This window comes from Xenopus tropicalis, chromosome 4 (assembly GCF_000004195.4).
Source record: "Xenopus tropicalis strain Nigerian chromosome 4, UCB_Xtro_10.0, whole genome shotgun sequence".
NCBI classification, from domain to species: Eukaryota; Metazoa; Chordata; class Amphibia; order Anura; family Pipidae; genus Xenopus; species Xenopus tropicalis.
The window spans coordinates 34467225-34488081 of record NC_030680.2 but is presented as its reverse complement, the minus strand read 5'-3'; the positions used below and the strand labels follow the sequence as shown (position 1 = coordinate 34488081).

Here is a 20857-nt window from a genome sequence, read left to right as displayed (position 1 = left end):
TGTCCTCTGGTAGTGTTATTCTCTGATGAAGTGATGTCCTGTTCCAGAGTTTCAACACCGCCGTCTGAAGGGGCCGAAGATGGAACTGGGCGAATGAGACTGCCTCCATGGTGGAGACCATCAGCCCCAGGACTCTCATGCACATCTGGATTGTTGGACGTGCTGTGGCTCTGAGTATTCTGGTCGATCTCTGGATCTTGAGCTGTTTGTCCCTTGGGAGAAATACTTTCTGTATGTCCGTCTGGAACTGTAGACCCAGAAATATCATGTTCTGGCTGGGGGATAAGGACGACTTGTCCAAGTTGATGGACCATCCGAACATCCGGAGGCTCTGGATTGTCAGCTGCACATTGTGCTCGGCCAATGTCTTGGACCTCGCCTTGATTAGTAGGTCGTCCAAGTAAGGCATTATGAATACACCTCGGACACGAAGGAAGGCTGCCATGGATGCCATGATCTTCGTGAATATTCGGGGGGCCGAAGATAGACCGAAGGGTAGTACGATAAATTGAAAGTGTTGATTCCGAAAGGCGAACCGGAGGTATTGTTGGTGTGGTTGAAAAATTGGAACGTGCAGGTATGCGTCCCGAATGTCCAAGGAGGCCAGAAAGTCTCCTGGTTCCAGGGCTCGAATGATGGTGCGGACTGACTCCATTTTGAATTTGTGGTAGACTATCCATCTGTTCAGGAGCTTTAAGTCCAGAATAGGGCGGAAGGAGCCATCTTTCTTGGGAACTATAAACAGGTTTGAATAGAATCCCCGGAACCTCTGGTTTTGGGGTACCGGTACAATTACCCCGGTCTTGCGCAGCTTTTCTATTATGGAGAGGAAGGCTTGCTGTTTGGGTGCCTGATGTGGTACCCTGGACATGAAGAAATGTGCTGGAGGGGTTTCGTGAAATTCCAGTCGATATCCGGTTGCGACGGTCTGAACTACCCATGCATCTTCCACGTGCAGTCTCCAGACATCCGCGAAGAAGCGAAGGCGTCCCCCTATGGAACCCGCTTCTGGAGTCTCCCGAGTGTAGTCAGGAGTGGGTGGTCTTGTCGACTGGTGACTTGGATTGAGGCTTGCGGGACTGCCAGGGGGACTTTCCCTTGTTGGGGAAGCGCCCCTTGAATGATGACTGGTGAGTCGTGGTCGGGTTGCTCTTGTTGTTGCGAAAGCTTTGGCTGCGAAAGGAGTGACTCCTTCTTGTATTGAAGGCTGATTTGGGTTTGGTTTGAGGCAGCAGGGTACTCTTGCCCCCCGTGGCCTGTGAAATAATCTTGTCAAGTTCCTCTCCGAATAGTTTGGAGCCCTGGAAGGGTATGGCAACCAGGGATTTTTTAGAGCTCAAGTCAGCGGACCAAAGTTTCAGCCACAGGGCCCTGCGGGCTGCAACTGAGAGGGCAGATGCCCTGGCTAGGACTCTAGCTGCGTCCAGGGAAGTGTCGGCTAGGAACTGGTTGGCTTCTTGAATGTAGGCCGCTAGCTGGATCATTTGTTCCCTGGATCCCCCCTCCTGAGCAGTCTGTAGGAGAGAGGTGGACCATGTCTCGACTGCGCGGCTCACCCAGGCGGATGCTAGGACAGGCCGTAGGGCTGATCCCACGGAAAGGAAGTTTGCTTTGAGCAGGCCCTCCATCTTTTTGTCGGTAGGGTCCTTAAATGCCGAGGCATCTGGCACTGGAAGGGCGGTAGCCTTGGAAAGGCGTGATACTGGAGCGTCAACCACTGGGGGAGTGCTCCATTTCTCGACGGCCTCCTTGGGAAAGGGATATTGCCGGTTGAAATGTTTTGAGGTCTGGAATTTCTTGTCTGGTGTCTTCCATTCCTCTGAGATCAAGGCCTGCATTTGATCATGAGCTGGAAAGACCGCAGAGGTCTTGTGTTGTCTCTTAAATAGTGATGCCGATTTCGTCTTGGTGGTCTCTTCCTCTTGAATCTGCAGGGTCTCTAGTACTGCTCTGATTAGGCTGTCTATGTTGGAGGCTGCGCTGACGGTATTGTCCTCTTCGTCTGAGTTGGGTGTGGAAGAAGATGAAAATATTTCTCCTTCACTCGCCTCCTCCTCATCAGATGAAGGAATAGATAGTGAGTCCCTGGTGGTTAATGCTGGACGACTGGGCATCCTCTTACGCTTCTTGCTAGTGTTAGGAGAAGAAGCTAGTTTGGTTAGCATTTTGTCAATGGACAATGTGAGTTGCGGTATGCATTGCAAGCTGGCCAGGGACTGTGACAGTGTGGCTGCCCAACCTGGTATATCAGAGGATCCCTGAGGGTCAGTGGCCCTTGTGGGGGAGGGTGCCTTGGGTGCCCCTTCTGAGGCTGCCACAGAGCATGGAGCAGTGGTGTCAGATGATAGGGACAGAGCTGGGCTGCAAGTTGAACAGAGCGGTTCAGTTTGGCCCTCTCTGAATTTGGTGAGACATTTTGAGCAGGCAAAAAAGGACACCGCATGGTTAGGGTGTCTGCCCCCCCTAGAAAAAAGGTCCCCCCTACCGTCAGTCATGCTGATTGCCTGGAGAAGCACCGCAGAAGTGCTGGGTATAAAGAGAGAGGTAGAAGGGTGCCCGCGCTCTTTGTCCCCCGGATGGGCCCCCTGAGCTGCTGGATCACGGCCGCGTTGTGAGGAGCGGAAGAAGGGAGCCGCCAGTGGCGCGAGGCGAGCGGCGCGAAGAGAGTGGCGCGAAACACAGGCGCGCACAGTGACGTCATGACTGCGCCGCCGGCTGAGTCGCGTGGCCGGCCGGAGCGCAGAAGGCAGGACGGAGTCACCGTGGAGGGTTGTGGTTGCTCGGGGTCCCGGGGTAAGAGTGCGGGCGCCGGCAGGCAGGTAGGGGGGTTTCTAGGGGGCGAGGCGCTCATCTTACCTCTTGATGTGGGGAGCGCCGATGCGGAGCATTTGTCTCCCTTGCCTGTGCCCTGACAGGACACGGGTCGATATTCCCGCAGGGGGGGGGCTAGCTCTCAGTGAGCAGGCTGAGCTGACACGGCTTCGCCCCGGTTGTTAGTGCTAACCACTAACCGATGGATTCCTTTGATGGGCCTACCTAGAGGCCACTCCTAACCTCCTGAGGCAGGACACTGAAAAAACTGAATCCCTTCCGGGTTGAGAGGGGATAAAGGGAGAGGAGGAGGAGGGTCCACATCTCTGTTTCTTCAGTGTCCTGCCTCCTGATGGGAGGGGCCCTTTACCCCACGGTCCCTGTGTCCCCCTAGACGTGGGAGAAACATTATAATTTAAGAGACATTTACATTTGTAACTACAGGTTCCAGCATGAGTTTAGTGAAACTTTAAAGGAGAAGGAAAGTAATTTAGACATTTTATTGATAATAAATTCTTATGGGAGGGGGGAGCAGAAGAATGGAGGGGGAGAGGGAGATAACTGAGCACGCTCAAGCCCAAACCTGACAGAGCCCTAAAAGAGAAGAAAGTGATACTGAAGAACATGTTTACAAAAAAGGAGACAAGAAATCACGTGTTTCTTTTGATAAAGGATTCAGTGCAGCTTTTCTGTGAGTGCTTATGGCTGTATTTACATAGACCTTTCTGATAATGCTTACTTAGTTTTTACCTTTCCTTCTCCTTTAATTCTAGAACAGAAGATATATGGCTTTACTATAGGGATGCCATTTACTAGTAACAAAAGCTGTGGAATTAGAGTCACTTGTTTTTTACAGTTCTGTTATTGAAAAGGTACACGGTTATGCATACAGTAGAGCAAAAAAGGGATTTCTTTACTTACCGTAAAATCCTTTTCTCTCTAGTCCTATGGGGGACACAGGAACCATGGGGTTAAATCCCCTCCCATCAGGAGGCAGGACACTTAAACAGAGTTGAATTCTCCTCCTCCTCCCCTATATAATGCCCTTCTCCCACCAGGAACTCAGTTATGTAACAAGAACCGAGCAAACTAACATACTAACCATAATAAACTTGGCTGAGAAGAAGAGAAACTCTCCCTTGTTTTCCGGGAGGGAGGTCCTGTGTCCCCCATAGGACTAGAGAGAAAAGGATTTTACGGTAAGTAAAGAAATCCCTTTTTCTCATACGTCCTGGGGGACACAGGAACCATGGGGACATACCAAAGAGTCCCCCTAACAGGGAGGGAGAAAACAGATAACTAAGGTAAGAAAAGTAATAACTCCTTTTTTAAGATACTACTGCTTGTAGTACCTTGCGCCCAAATGCCGCCTGGGCGGAGGCAAATGTATCAAATCTATAGAACTTCGTAAAAGTATGTGCAGAGGACCAGGTTGCCGCCTTGCACAGTTGTTCAGCAGATGCCATGTTCCTGCAAGCCCATGAAGCACTGACTGCTCTTGTAGAGTGGGCTGTGATTCGAAATGGAGGAGACTCGTTCAGGGAAATATATGCCTGACGTATTGACTCCTTGATCCATCTAGCGATCGTGGCCTTAGACGCCGGTAGTCCTTTTCTGCTGCCAGACGGGATGACAAAGAGATATTTTGACTTGCGAAAATGTGCTGTGCGGTCTACATACGTATGCAGAGCTCGTACTACATCCAGATTGTGTAGCTTGGTCTCTTTATCATTCTTGGGAGAGCTACAGAATGAGGGAATCACTATTTCCTCGTTCAGATGAAAGGGTGATACCACTTTTGGTAGAAAGGAAGGTACCGTTCTCAAAACTGCCTTTTCTTCATGAAAGATGAGGTACGGAGATTCACATGACAACGCACTCAGTTCCGAAATTCTGCGGGCGGAGGAAATCGCCATCAAGAATACCACTTTCCAAGTAAGCCATCGTAGTTCCACGATGGATAATGGTTCAAAGGGGGAATTAATCAAAGCAGAGAGGACCACATTAAGATCCCAAGGTGGAACTGGTGATTTCACTGGTGGTACAATGTGAGCTACACCTTGTAAGAATGTCCTTACGTCTTCCTGAAGAGCAAGTCGCGACTGAAGTAGCACTGAAAGAGCAGATACCTGGACCTTAAGAGTCCCCAGACTTAGCCCTTTCTGCAGACCTTCCTGCAAAAACTGAAGAACTGTAGGAATCTTCGCCCTTTGGTAAATTATGTCCCTATCTACACACCATTCCATGAACAGTTTCCAAATCCTATGGTATGCTTTGGAAGATACCTTTTTCCTGGCTTCTAGCATGGTTTGTGCCACATCCGACGAAAAACCTTTCGTGGTCCAGATTAGCTTTTCAATTTCCACGCCATCAAATTGAACATTCCTGGATTGGGGTGTAGTATGGGACCCTGACTCAGAAGATCTAGTCGTTGTGGTAGTCTTATGGGAGATTCTACTGATAGATTCATTAGAGGTGTAAACCACGACCTTCTTGGCCAATGCGGTGCTATTACAATGAATGTACCCCTTTCTTGTCTTATTCTCTTTAGAATGCGAGGCAACATCGCTATTGGTGGGAATACATATGCTAGGGAGAACACCCATTCTGCTGTCATCGCATCCGCATCCTCTGCTAGCGGGTCCCTTGCCTTTGCTATGAATCTGTCCGTCTTGCGGTTGTGGCGCGATGCCATGAGGTCTAGGTCTGGTTGACCCCACTTTGTCGTGATGTAGTCGAAGACCTCTGTGTTCAGTTCCCATTCTGTTGGGTCCACGTAGTGCCGACTTAGAAAATCCGCTTCCCAATTTACCACTCCTGGAATGTGAACTGCTGAGATCTGGGTTACCCTTGTCTCCGCCCATCGAAATATCTTGCTTATCTCGCTTGCTGCTGCAACGCTCTTTGTCCCTCCTTGTCGGTTCAGATATGCTACCGCCGTAGCATTGTCCGACTGGATTCTTACGTCTTGGTCCACTAGTTGTTCCTCCCAGTGAACCACTGCTCTGAAAATCGCTCTGATTTCCAGTATATTTATCGGGAGTGTCCCTTCCGATTCGGACCATAGTCCCTGGGCAATCTGAGTCTTGAAGGTTGCTCCCCAGCCTGATAAGCTGGCGTCCGTCGTTATCACCTGCCATCTTGGTTCCTCCAGCGACCGTCCCTGAGAAAGGTTTGCTGGAATTGTCCACCACTCCAGTGACTTCCTTGTTATGGCATGGAGGTCTATTTTGTGGGACAAGCACTTGTGCCTCTTCCACTCGGATATTATGCATTGTTGAAGTGACCTGGTATGAAACTGTGCGAATCGAACAGCCTCTGTCGACGATACCATCACGCCCAGTACCTTCATGCAGTGGCGAATCGATGGTCTTTGAGTTGTCTTTAGTTCCTGAACCAGTGATATGAGTTTTTTTACCTTCTCTTCTGGTAGGAGTACCCTCCCCTGATGGGTGTCGAATATGAACCCCAGAAAGGGCATTCTCTGAGACGGAATCAGGAATGATTTTTGTCTGTTGATCGTCCATCCAAATTCTTGTAGGGTTTGCATGGTTTGTGTTAGGTCCCTCTCCGCCTGATGGCTCGATCGAGCCTTTATCAAAAGATCGTCCAAATATGGAGTGATACACACTCCTTGGACTCGGAGGTGGGCTGCCATTGTGGACATGATCTTTGTGAAAATTCGGGGAGCCGATGAGAGCCCGAAGGGTAAGGCAGTGAATTGAAGGTGTTGACCCTGGAAGGCAAATCGAAGATATGCCTGGTGAGGAGGGAATATGGGAACATGAAGGTACGCGTCCTTCATGTCCAGAGATGTCAAAAATTCGCCCGGTTCCATTGCTCGTATTACTGAGCGCACTGACTCCATCTTGAATCTCCGATAAACAATCCATTTGTTCAGATGTTTGAGGTCGAGAACTGGGCGGAATGTTCCTTTCTTCTTTGGAACTATGAACAGATTTGAGTAAAAACCTGTGAACTGTTGAGATGGTGGGACTGGTATAATCACGTTGGAATGAAGTAGTTCCTCCACGATTGACAGAAAAGCAGCTCGTTTTATGGGTTCCTTTGGTACCCTGGACATGAAGAAACGTGTTGGGGGAAGGCGCCGAAGTTCGAGTTTGTACCCTGACGAGATGGTCTCGACCACCCAGGGGTCTGCTATGTTTCTTGCCCAGGTTTCCGTAAAGTGTTGGAGCTTTCCCCCTACTGGCAGATCTGTCCGTGATCCGGTCGGCCAGTCATGTGGATGATTGCTTGTCATGGGGAGTCTTGTTTGAGGATTTTCTAGGCTGCCATGTGGGCTTACCTTTTGGGTTGTATCTTCCCTTGTGGGAAAATTGTCTGGTTGGTGACGAACTCTTGGAGTTGCGAAACCCTTGGCCTCGAAAAAACCTCCTCTTTCCTGTCGAGGGATTGTGTTTGGCTTTTGTTTGCGGCAATAGGGTACTTTTACCCCCGGTAGCCTGAGAAATAATTTTTTCCAGTTCTTCGCCGAACAGGCGCGAACCCTTGAAGGGTAGAGATGTAAGAGACCTTTTTGAACTCAGGTCTGCCGACCAGAGACGTAACCATAGTGCGCGGCGCGCTGCCACTGACAGCGCCGAAGAGCGTGCTACTGTTTTTAGGACGTCCAAAGAAGCCTCGCTTAGGTAGGAGCTTGCTTCCTGGATGCGTAAGACTAAGGTTTGTATATCCTCCACAGGTATTTCCTCCCGAATGCCCGTGAGGATAAGTTCCGACCAAGCCTCCAGTGCTCTACCCACCCATGCCATAGCGATGGTTGGGCGGAGTGCGGCACCTGCTGCTGTATAAATGGCCTTAAGGAAACCCTCTAGTTTTTTGTCCGTCGCGTCCTTAAATGCTGAAGCATCTGCGACTGGTAAAGCGGTGCTCTTAGAGAGCCGTGACACGGGAGCATCCACGGCTGGTGGGCTACCCCACTTCTCCATCTCCTCTTTAGGGATAGGGTAAAGCTTAGCAAATTTCTTAGTAATCTGAAACTTATGTTCAGGTGTATTCCATTCTTCCTGTATCATGGCCTGTAATTGCTCATGTACCGGAAAAACAATGGAATGATCCGCCGACCTACGGAATAGGCCCTTGCTTTTTTTAGTGGTTGAAGTGGTCTCTTCAACCTTCAGGATTTCCATTACTGCTGTGATCAGGTCATCCACCTTTGTTGAATGATCTGTCGTGACCGAGGAATCCTCGCCTTCAGATGCTGAGGGTGAGAGTTCCCCTTCGCTGAGGGGTTCTTCCTCAGAATCTGAGGGTGAGCCTGGTATGATGTGTGATTCACTAACTGCGGCTGCTTTGCGCTTGAGCTGTCTCTTGGGAGTACCTGGGGACGAAAGCTTCTCTAGTACCTTGTCTAGAGAGGATGCCAATAGTGGTATCCCCTGTAGTGCTGTCAGTGATTGGGATAAGGATATTGCCCATGCTGGTGCAGCAGGGTTACCCGTGTCCACCGATGCAGAGGGACCTGCGGAGTGTTCAGGCATATTTTCCCCTGTGCTTGGTGTTGCCGGCAAGGCCGGGTTATGTGCGGGAGCGGAGGCCTCTGCTGAGCTGGCCGTGCTACAGGATGTACAGACTGGGTCCTTCTGCCCAGACTTAAATTTTGTCTTGCAAATAGAGCATGCAAAGAACATTACCTTAGTGTTCTGCTTCTCCCCCCTGAGGAATAATGAGTCCCTCTTCCCTTCAGACATGTTTATTATATCCCTCTCGATCCCTCCTAAAAAACCCTAATACCTGGTGTGAGTAGGAGCGGATAATAAGGGAAGAGGAGAAGCTGCCAGTACTTCTGTGTGCTGGAATCGGTGGAGAGGCGCAAGCGCTGCGTCCGTCTCCGTCTGTGTCCTTGGCGCCAATGAACAGGGTGACGTATGGCCTCGGTGCGTATGCGGCGCAACGCTTACCCGGAAGTACGTCACCGGGAGTTTCCTGTTCGGCGCGAGGTATGATGCGCGCGCAGATATGGCGCGAATCTCTGTAGGGCGCGCGTTGCGCTCTGTGCCTTTGCGGCTGCCCCGCTCGCCGTACCCACCTCTGCTGTCCCTACCCCGTAATCGGGGCTTGGGGAGAGGAGTGTGGTAAGCGGAGCTATCCTCCACAGATGCTTCTGTGTGGTGCTGGGGCAGCGTCGCTCTCCTCCTACTACTGGCGGTGTAACTGCCGTCGTGGGGTGCGACGGGGAGAGGTTAGAGGGGACCTCACACTCATCCCCTTGGGTACTGGTGACCCGTTTACGCTGGTAATGTCCCGAGCGGGGTCAACCCCGTAATTCAGTGAATACTGGTTCGGGTCCTACCCCTGGAACCGGGACTGCCATATTTCTTTGTTGGGCCTACCTAAAGGCCTTGTCGATACCTCCTGACTTTGCGAGGACACAATAAAAACTGAGTTCCTGGTGGGAGAAGGGCATTATATAGGGGAGGAGGAGGAGAATTCAACTCTGTTTAAGTGTCCTGCCTCCTGATGGGAGGGGATTTAACCCCATGGTTCCTGTGTCCCCCAGGACGTATGAGAAATAAACATTGTGGTTGTACAAGCTTTTTTCTTTTTGTTTTAACATTTTTATAAAGAACTGAACATTGTATAAAGCATGACAATATGCCCTGAAGCATGCACACAGCGTGTTTATTTCCTGGGGATGGGTACGGCTAATTGGAAGGATGCAGAATCCCAAATAGGGTTAGAGGTGATGAAAAAAAATAATAAAATAATATTAAAAGCGTGGGGGGCAGGTAAACTAGTCATATGTGGAAAAGGGATACGGATTTAGTGGGTCTTTAAAGACCCTCACACATCCTCATCTAAGTCTAGCCAGTCACCTCAAACTTTGTAGAGTGTATGAGTTACTTCTCATGTAGAGGGGGGAAGCTTTAAGAATAAGATTTGTCCAGAATGGTACTGTGGGTCCAGTTTCAGACTTTCAATGAAAGTCTGGCTTTTTGACGTACATTAAGAGAATTGCTAAGAGAGTGCATTGTGCAGTACTAGAGGTTACTTCCCCCCTATTGTGCTATCTTTAACTTATAAACCATATGGAATTACGTTATATGAATAAAACTAATGCCCATTTCTATCATGGGCATGTTTAAAACAGATCTGTGCCAGTCTTTCAATACCCCAACAATCCAATACCTGGATATTGCGTGCAGTGCTGATTCGGTTTCTGTTGACGTTGGCTCTCACCCTTTCACTTTGCCTTGTTCGAGCAATAGCACGCGTCCTAACCACATTGGTGCGTAGTCGGCTAGTGGTGGGAATCACATCTGCGAGAAGTCCAGCCACCTCTTCCTCACTTACTTCATTGCCATCAAAAGCAAAATAATACAAATCAGAAAAACAAAACATACACCTACAATTTAGAGTCCTGATTACTGCATTACTAAAGATTTATACAGGTATGGGACCTGTTATCTAGAATGCTCAGGACCTGGGGTGCACCCCAAGTTTTGAAAGGGAGAAGAGCGCGCTTAACCTGGACATTTTATTTCTGGTTAAACTAATAATGGACAGGCTTTAAACAGTCTCCCACACCAGAAACAGATCAGCATCTCCAGTTTAAACTCCTATTCTCATCTACAAATTGCAAACACGATATATATACTTCAAAAGTAATTTACCTTTGCTTCCTTCATCTATGATGATCTAACTTTCTCACTACGATTTTAAATTTAACTTAACATGTAAATGTAGTTATCAAGGTAACCAATCCCAAAGAACATTTACCTTCCTCTGGCTGATTTGCATCTGAGCATTCAGGACAGAACCATTCATCTACTGGAACAGCATTCAAAGGAGGAGTAAGGCACTCCATATGGTAGCTGTAGAAATAAATACAGAATGAGGGGATTACATAGGTTCCACTGAAACTTCTGCAGTACATTTTGGCTTCCATGTTACAAAGGGAAAATACAAAGACTCTTTCTTTAGCCTGTTTCCTCTTCTTCTGTCTAGAGAACCAATTATACAGAGGCTAAATGTATATGTATATATCAAAGAGCCAACTATTTCCCTTAAAAGTGAGGCCAGTATTCTGTAGACAGGTAAGTGATAAATATAACACACCAGAGAATGCTTACAGTTGCTTTTCCTGAGCACCTTTTGCTAGTCCTGATGTTAAATGCTGCACTACAGATAGAACTAGATCTCAAACGCATCATGAGCTTGACTATATCATGGTCAGCAATAATGGAATTTGCCTCATCTGCCCAAATAGTCAATAGTCAAAACCTGATACAGAAAAAAAACTAGTATTTTACATGGAGTTGGAACACAAAAGGGTCATGGTGGGTGCCCAAGCCACCTGTGTAGCCATAGACCAGGACAATAACATTAAAATAAAAAATGTTTTATATTTAACAGCTCAGAGAAAGCACCCACCCTGCATCACAGCCATCGCAAAGTAGCAGTCTATCCTCGCGGTCACTCCGTCCACAGACTGCGCAGTTGGTGGCATCATCCTCCTCCTGCACCTCGTCTGCTTTTTTCTGGATAGGAACCTATTAACACACCAGACAGCTATGATATCTAAATAACAAATGACACAAACTACACCTACCCAGACTGCATTTAAATAAATTACTCACACTCTTTCTGGATGGACAGGACCCCACTATTCATAGGGTTTAGCTATAACAGGAACATTATTTGTCTATCCAGACAGATAAGGCTGCCAACTATTCAGGGGGTCCAGCTATAGAGGGAACATTACCTGTCTGGATAGACAGGTAACGTTTCCTCTATAGCTGGACCCACTGAATAGTGGCAACCTTGGTTACACCAAGTAAATACAGATGTGCAATAATTTTATATACAAAAACAATTTAATGTCAACTATTGTAATGCTTTAGATGGTGTGAGTTTGTGTATAATCACACAGTCATTCACTGTACAAGTGGCAAACATTGGTGAAGATTTACTAAATGCTAATTTGAGATACTTATGTATTTACTGAATAACCATATTAAAGGAGAAGGAAAGCCTAAGTCACTTGGGGGTGGCAAAATTTTAGGCACCCCCAAGTGACTTAAATCGCTTACCTTGTACCCCAGGCTGGTGCCCGTTAAGAGAGAACTGTACCAGCCTGGGGTAGCTGCAAGCACTTCCTTCTACTATGTTGGCGCGCTGCACATTAGAGTGAAAAGCTGAATTTTAAGAACAAAGTTGGATTTTCACTCTAATGCGCATGCGCCAGCCCAGGGATTTCGCTGCATAAGAAACGCGAAAGAAGGAAGCGCTCACTACAGGTACACTGGGCTGGTGTGGTTTTCTCATAACAGGGGCACCAGCCGGGGGTACAAGGTAAGCGATTTAAGTCATTTGGGGGTGCCTAGCATTTTGGCACCCCCAAGTGACTTAGCCTTTCCTTCTCCTTTAAAGACGAGCAAAACACAAGCCACTGTAGTTATACAACAAACACATACTTGTGCTGTTTAACAGGACAAATACAGTACAATGTTGTAAGGGAATACGATCTGCACATTTTGGTTCACCACTTACCTTTTTTAGGATCTCTCCACCGAAGTGCGCTCGTATGTGAATGCAAGAAAATGCAATTCTGTCCACAGGGCACGAGTTTGCATTCTATATAAAAAAAGAAAATGTATAAATGCAAACATTTTCTTGCTAGTTTTGTTATTTCCTTGTAAAATCTTATCTGGAATCAACTGATGGCTATCATTAGTATACCTCCCACTTATTAAATTGTGACACACATCAGCTTCTACAAGTAACTGACATACTAAAATAAATCTAGATTAAGCCTATTAATATTTTCTTCAGGAAAGAGAGCAGTGCAATATGTACAAGTATAAGTCCGGCTCTCACCTCTGTTGGATGGACCATGCTACTTATTATTAAAAAGGAAAGCTTGGTTAACAAACTGGGATTCAATTTCAGCTAGTCACACATGTTCCTTCATTTCCAAAATGTCATGTGTAGATCAACTAAGATAAACCACCTCTGGTTGCAAACTGGAAAATAAGGCCCGACCCTTGATCTGATGCAAGCATGTGGACAATGACTGGTGGTGAACAGCACATGTCCAGATTTCAACAACCATCTTGCATAGGTACAGTGGAGGCATTCCAGGCATCACCAGGTGGAATTAACATGCTACCAATTGTCAGACAGAAATGTCTGACACAGCCCTTACAGCCTCTCATTTGTGTATATGAAACCCAGACTAGTATTACTCAAATAATTATCATATACAGTAATAGGACAGTAGAGAAAAATAAAACTGATTTCCCTGTTTTGTCTCCAAGTGGTAGCACTACACTTCCTGTTGTTGTTTCGCCACAAAAAAAAAAAAAAAACAGCATATAAAAAAAATATCAATTATCCATTTTATTTAGGACCCAATTATTTTTAATTTTACTATTGTTACATTTGGGGTAATTCACATTTAAATTCACTTCAAATATGATGTGGACATCATGTCAGCTGTCAACGTCACCTCTTGTGAAGGCTTAAATACTTGCTGGTGTATACATAGCTCCCCAAACAATAACCTCCTACCTGATATCTAAATTAAACATCCATCAGCCGTAATAGAGACTTATGACAAACTGCAGTGCAAAACAAAAAAACGAATCTTCTGTGACAATTATTCATAACTTTTTTTTTATAATCTGGATTCCGTTCTGTTATAAGGGCTAGTATTTGGCCAGTTGTTGTATTTAATGCCAGATCTGGTGCATTTCTAAAGGATTAATACCATGGGGTAACTGATAAATACTAACCTTTGACCACTCCACAATACAATCTAGGCAGAAATAATGACTGCAGTTTTCTGGAGTGCCTACAACTTGGTCTCTGAAGCCATTGAGGCAGATTGGGCAACTTTCTCTTTCGTCGTCTGAACTAAACCCCTCATTTAAATCCCCTGTAGGCTGTGTTGGATCTTGGCTTCCTGTTGTAGCATCCTCATCCTCCTCCTCTTCATCCTCCTCTTCAGAGTCTCACAATAAAAAAAACATTGTGTTACTTAGATTTGCATTGTGCAGGCAAACAGAAAATAGATTAAGAGGGCACATTCATAAGGAAATTCTGGGTGAAGTGTCACTCATCCAAAACCATGAATAAAATCAAATGGAATCCTATCTCTGGCTGAGACAGCAATACTGGCAATAGTAAAGAAATGTCACCCTTAAACTGGCCATTAATTATAAGATGCGCTTGTTTGGCGATGTCACCAAATGAGTGGATCACAATGAAGGGGATACAGACCGCCGGAGAGAGGACCACATCAACAAGCCAATGCAGTCCTCAATCTGATAGAAAAACTCTAACCTGCTCGATCGACATCTGCCCAATTTTGCCCAGCTGGAGAGCCCCATACATATAAGCTGCCAAATCAGTGTGAAGGGCCAAAATGGGAAGCTTAAGTCTGCCAAAGTATGGACAACACTGGTGATATTCTCACAATTAAACATTCTTCAAGGTCCTTAGGTCCCTCTATAGTTCTTCTTTAAACCATGTGCCACAGTTCTGAAGTCACAGATGACCTGCTCTTCTTAGCCTGCTTTTCCTACAAACAGCAGGCATAGGTTCTGTCAGTTCAGGGACCGCATCAATGAGCTGATGCAGTCCCCGATCCAACAGAAAAATCAGACCTGGCTGATTTTGGGCAACATGTTGGTCTGCAAGGCCCATGGTCAGTGTCCATACGCAGTGGCTGAATCGGTCTAAAGGACAGATATTGGCAGCTGAAATTGGCCCGTGTATGGCCATCTTTAGTGGCAAAGAGCTGCACCTGACAGAATCAGGCACAATTCCACAGGAGAAAGTGCATTGAGGCACAGGACAATTTAGAACAATTCAGAACAAATGAAAGAAAACCAAAAAGTAATGCAGAGCTGTACTTTGAACTTGTATTCTCTGCTGAGCAATCCACTGCATTCCTTTACAATTAAGTTCAACAAAGTTAGTACTTTGACCCTCCTCCATGTCCTATAATTGTAAACAAACTCAGAGTTCCATGGCCACAGAAAAATAAACAGACTGAAAACACCGTGTTCTTTTAAAAACAGGGATGTTCCTAATGTTGGCAAACTTTAAGGCAAACGTCCAACCTGGCAATTTCTCTCCAGTGGATAAACCACTCGGAATGCCTGTGAATGTGTTTACCTGCTGGTACAGAAGGATTTTTGAGCCCATCACAGCCTTATCAGAGGTTACAAACCACCAGTGTTTGGGCATTTCTTTGGAAATATGTTGCTAGAGGAACTTTCAGGTGTGCCATTAGCCTAAAAACTTCTAGACTAGTGGTTTTAAAATTTTCTTCTGGATCAAGTTCCCCTTTGAGCTCCAGGGTCAGGGTATCCATTAGTACATAACAAGGTTTTCACACCATAGACCTGACAGTTCTGTACACAGCAATGACTTCTTACCTCTTATTTTTGAGTGTGTCAAACTTAGACTTAAGTTTAATGTTATTTTGTGAACCTAATGCTGCATTAAGTTTAGGGGTGCCGGGAACACATTGAACAACAAGGAAGCCCCATTTCATTACGTTAGGTTATTTTTAGGATAAAAATGCACCAGCCCAGTGTATGAACAAATTTTTTCTCAGGGCCTGTGTATTTTTATTTAAAAAAAAGAACACCAAGCCAGGGATAAAATGTAGCAATTCAACAACACTGTTTTTATACGGTCTAGAAACTCTTTTCAAGCCCTTTTACCAACATCTGCTTACCAGTTACATCTTCATCCTCATCACCTTCTTCTTCCCCATCATCCCCATCTTCACTCTCAGATGCATCCTCAGAGTCTTCCATCTCTTCTATTGCACAAAGAAGATATATTAAATAACTTCTGCCTTCACCTTTCAGCTTTGACTCTTTTCTTAATACATAAAAAACAGAAATTTGGCATTACCATTATCACTGGTAGGCAGCACTTGCTGCCAATTACTCCCTTGAGAGCCATTTCTGTTCATCAGCTGATCTTGGTTCTCTTCATCATCCATTGCTCTTCATCAGATGAACTCTAAAAATGAACCCAGACGATGGTTGTTAGCACAGTTGGCAGATATAAGGAACATATCATTTTCTTGCCATATTACATGGATGTGTTTACAATATGAGAATAAAAAACACATTCTTTACTTGGACAAAATGTCTATCTTGGCACCTCAATCTAATGCTCATACAGTGCTATGTATTCCTCATACTGCACCAAGTATGTAAGAATAATGTTTCAACAAGCTTTAGTATAGTATAAGCCCCATTACTGCTATCCTTAAGACACACCTCTTCTCCATAAATAATTCTATTACAAGCTATGGCTCATGTGAATTGATAGTAACTCATGGTGGCTACAGCCATAATGCTGTGTGCCATAACCCTAAAGTTGTGCGCATATAAGCCTTTTGTGCAGTATATGCCAGGTATTTATGATAGGCTGTGAAAAAGCACAGAAATATTTTTATGCAGAGTTCCATTTTTGGCACATGCAGCTTCTATACCGAGAGGAATTTCAGACAAAACCTGTGGTTCAGTAGCCCATGCCACCCCTCCTAAGCTGGTTGCCAAACAGCCTGGACTATTAATCACAAGTTCACTGATTTGTACAGATATTCATGCTAATCAACCCCAAAACTAGCATATTATTAAAAGGGAAATAAAGACCTAATAACAGATTGCTTCAATTAGTATGGAGGCACAAGTCTTATGTGCCACCTCAGAAAGCAACTGTATACTGAGGAGGGAAAGTATTTTTTGTTGGGCCCTGTGCTTTATTGTTTTAACCTTATATCACACGATAGGTAAAAGCCAGGAAAAATGTCAACTGACTGCCGTACATGGTGCACATGGTTTGGGAGGTAGGCAAGAGGAAGGGGCCTGGGATGCCCAGCAAGCTTTTAATCTTCTTAAAGCTTAACAAATAGGACAAATGTCCAAATAGCACAGATACATTGATGTTAGCTACTAGACAATCAACAATATCATGCAGGAACTGGAAAGGGAGAGTGGTGCAGCATGTTACTTCCCGACCACTTTTTTGCACACCAACTGAATGCATGACTTCAGGGAGAAGGAAAGGTAAAAACTAAGTAAGCTTTATCAGAAAGGTCTATGTACAGTGGTGTGAAAAACTATTTGCCCCCTTCCTGATTTCTTATTCTTTTGCATGTTTGTCACACAAAATGTTTCTGATCATCAAACACATTTAACTATTAGTCAATGATAACCCAAGTAAACACAAAATGCAGTTTTTAAATGAGGGTTTTTATTATTTAGGGAGAAAAAAAAATCCAAACCTACATGGCCCTGTGTGAAAAAGTAATTGCCCCCTGAACCTAATAACTGGTTGGGCCACCCTTAGCAGCAATAACTGCAATCAAGCGTTTGCGATAACTTGCAACGAGTCTTTTACAGCGCTCTGGAGGAATTTTGGCCCACTCATCTTTGCAGAATTGTTGTAATTCAGCTTTATTTGAGGGTTTTCTAGCATGAACCGCCTTTTTAAGGTCATGCCACAACATCTCAATAGGATTCAGGTCAGGACTTTGACTAGGCCACTCCAAAGTCTTCATTTTGTTTTTCTTCAGCCATTCAGAGGTGGATTTGCTGGTGTGTTTTGGGTCATTGTCCTGCTGCAGCACCCAAGATCGCTTCAGCTTGAGTTGACGAACAGATGGCCGGACATTCTCCTTCAGGATTTTTGGTAGACAGTAGAATTCATGGTTCCATCTATCACAGCAAGCCTTCCAGGTCCTGAAGCAGCAAAACAACCCCAGACCATCACACTACCACCACCATATTTTACTGTTGGTATGATGTTCTTTTTCTGAAATGCTGTGTTACTTTTACGCCAGATGTAACGGGACACGCACCTTCCAAAAAGTTCAACTTTTGTCTCGTCGGTCCACAAGGTATTTTCCCAAAAGTCTTGGCAATCATTCAGATGTTTTTTAGCAAAATTGAGACGAGCCGAAAATGTTCTTTTTGCTTAAAAGTGGTTTGCGCCTTGGAAATCTGCCATGCAGGACGTTTTTGCCCAGTCTCTTTCTTATGGTGGAGTCGTGAACACTGACCTTAATTGAGGCAAGTGAGGCCTGCAGTTCTTTAGATCAGCGTTTTTCAACCACTGTTCCGCGGCACACTAGTGTGCCGCGAGATGTTGCCTGGTGTGCCGTAGGCAGGGCACCAATGTACTAGGGGGGCACTGCTCTTGGCACCAATGTACTAGGGGGGCACTGCTGCTGGGCACCAATGTACTAGGGGGGCACTGCTCTTGGCACCAATGTACTAGGGGGGCACTGCTGCTGGGCACCAGTGTACTAGGGGGGCACTGCTGCTGGGCACAGAGCTAAATTTTTTAACATTTTCTAATGGTGGTGTGCCTCGTGATTTTTTTCATGAAACAAGTGTGCCTTTGCCCAAAAAAGGTTGAAAAACACTGCTTTAGATGTTGTCCTGGGGTCTTTTGTGGCCTCTCGGATGAGTTGTCTCTGCGCTCTTGGGCTAATTTTGGTCGGCCAGCCACTCCTGGGAAGGTTCACCACTGTTCCATGTTTTTGCCATTTGTGGATAATGGCTCTCACTGCGGTTCGCTGGAGTCCCAAAGCTTTAGAAATGGCTTTATAACCTTTACCAGACTGATAGATCTCAATTACTTTTGTTCTCATTTGTTCCTGAATTTCTTTGGATCTTGGCATGATGTCTAGCTTTTGAGGTGCTTTTGGTCTACTTCTCTGTGTCAGGTAGCTCCTATTTAAGTGATTTCTTGATTGAAACAGGTGTGGCAGTAATCAGGCCTGGGGGTGACTACAGAAATTGATATTGAAATTGAAAATTGAAATTGATAAACCACAGTTAAGTTATTTTTTAACAAGGGGGGCAATCACTTTTTCACACAGGGCCATGTAGATTTGGAGTTTTTTTTCTCCCTTAATAACGTAAACCTTCATTTAAAAACTGCATTTTGTGTGCAATGATGTTATCTTTGACTAATAGTTAACGGTTTTTGATGAGCAGAAACATTTAAGTGTGACAAACATGCGAAAGAATAAGAAATCAGGAAGGGGGCAAATAGTTTTTCACACCACTGTAAATACAGCCATAAGCACTCACAGAAACGCTGCACTGAGTTCTCTGTCAAAAGATTTGTTGTCTCTGTTTTCCTGTGCCAGAGACACGCAGCTCTCTCCTCTCTCCTGCTCCCCCCTCCTTCAAGAATGCTAAGAACTCCCTCCCACCCCTTAGGAATGTGTGATCTGAGTCAATCAGTAGGAAGCTTCCTCATAGTCTTACAAACTGAGCATGTACACTTGGTCTCAGTCTCGGTGCAGGAGTGAGACTTTATGGGAACTTTCTTTACGCAGCTCAGCGTTTTTTCTTCCCGTTTGGCTTCTGATCATCTGAACAGGAGAAATATGGGGAGACTTAAGGGCACTATTGAGACAACTGAAGGTATGCTTGCAGCTTGAGATTAACTCTTTATTAGCCTTTCCATCTCCTTTAATGCAGGGAAACGGCGAGCCAGTTTGGATGAAAACCACCTCAGTGGCCGATGAATCTTGTTAAAGATAAAAAGCCTCACATTAAAAGCTATAATAATTGGGGGTTGGACTACAAAATCTAACAAACCTGGCTATAAAAATAGCTTGGAATTTTTTATCATTACATTGTAGGAAAGTATTACTTGTGAGAAGTCTCACTGGAGGCAAATGCAGCTTCTCTGTTATCTACAAGCCATGTATAACCTGGAACATTTACCCTTATTAATGGTGCCTTGTGATGTTATTGACTATATTCACTTGACCCTTTGAAACTTGAGCATCATAAAAAAAAATCCCTAAACTAGATGGTTAGATCACCTTCCAAAGACTTTCAATTATATTTATTTTAAATAATACACCAGATAGGACCTGTTTGTCAATTCTTTTACTTAGACTAAAGTGACAGTAGCATTTAGTACCACCCCTAAACGGCTGTAATAACATGTTAAATCTTATTCTCCTTTGATTTAACTGCTTTGCCCAGAATTACACTTACATAATACAGTTTGTAAAAAAAAGTTATCAGGTAGCAGACAGTCTGCATTCCTCAGTGTGCTTTGGACCAAAAGTCAGCTTCGTAGTGAAGGAGAAGTGGCCACCAGGCTCTTTAGCAATGTCTGCAGTTAAATTTATGTTCCCCGCTAAATTCAAGCAAAAGGAGTCTGGATGAAGAGAAATATACATTTAAACTGCAGACACTGCTAAAAAGCCCAGCTGTTGAAGCTTATTCACTATGAAGCTGACTTTGGGCTGAGAGCAGGCAGAGGAATGTAGGCTGTCACCCAATCACCCTTTTTAGAAACTGCAGCACAGCATTTTGTAAGTGTAATTCTGGTTGAAGCAGTTAAAAAAAAAAATCTAAGGAGAGTAAGAGTACGAGTAAAGCTGGCCATACACGCACCGACAATATCGTATGAAACCTTGTTTCATACGATATCCGGTGTGTGTATGGCAAGTCGACCGATATTGCAGGATGCTGCTGATATCGGTCGACTCCCCAATCGGCCAGGTTAAAAGATTTTGATCTGGCGCCATAGAAGGCGCCTGAGCAAAATCTGCCTTCAGGGCTGAATCGGCAGAAGGAGGTAGAAATCCTATTGTTTCTACCTCCTTATCTGCCGTTTCAGCCCTGAACGGTTAGTGGCTGACTGAACGTTCTAAATAATTCTGGTGTTTCTGTCCCTTTAATTTTTCCCTCATTTTTACAGGAGCATTTCAGTAAGAGGGGGTGGGGGATTGGCCACTAAAGTGTTACAGTTTAATTTATTAGCTGATACCTTCATTAACTGCAGCCCTACTCAGCATGCTCCCTCATTCCTCTGATGCTGCTTAGAAATATATCAATTAATTATATCAATTAATGTAGCATGAAATATTGCAGAGAGGGGCGTTACTATGGATTAGTGATGTGTGGATGGGGCAGAGCAGGCACAGGTAGGGATCTATTTATAGTAAGGTAGACCTGGGCCTCTGCCTAAGTTGGCACATTTAATTTAAAAATAAAAAAGCCCCTAGACTTTG

At 45.1% G+C, this 20857-nt stretch overlaps 1 protein-coding gene across 5 annotated transcripts in view; it reads right to left on the bottom strand.

The window, feature by feature from the left end:
* phrf1 (PHD and ring finger domains 1) overlaps positions 1–20857 on the bottom strand; it is a 42774-nt gene that overhangs the window by 19801 nt on the left and 2116 nt on the right. For 3 of the 5 annotated variants that reach the window (XM_004913676.4, XM_004913679.4, XM_004913680.4), the window contains exons 2-8: positions 15709–15819; positions 15527–15613; positions 13572–13789; positions 12328–12411; positions 11209–11327; positions 10555–10649; positions 9964–10127 (exon numbers count right to left, since the gene is read on the bottom strand). In XM_004913676.4, the coding sequence (XP_004913733.2) occupies positions 9964–10127; positions 10555–10649; positions 11209–11327; positions 12328–12411; positions 13572–13789; positions 15527–15613; positions 15709–15799 (858 nt within the window). In that variant the 5' untranslated portion in view covers positions 15800–15819. Of the gene's footprint in view, positions 1–9963; positions 10128–10554; positions 10650–11208; positions 11328–12327; positions 12412–13571; positions 13790–15526; positions 15614–15708; positions 15820–19088; positions 19112–20857 lie in introns of those variants that run through there. The other 2 variants (XM_031900636.1, XM_004913677.4) reach the window with 2 other exon arrangements.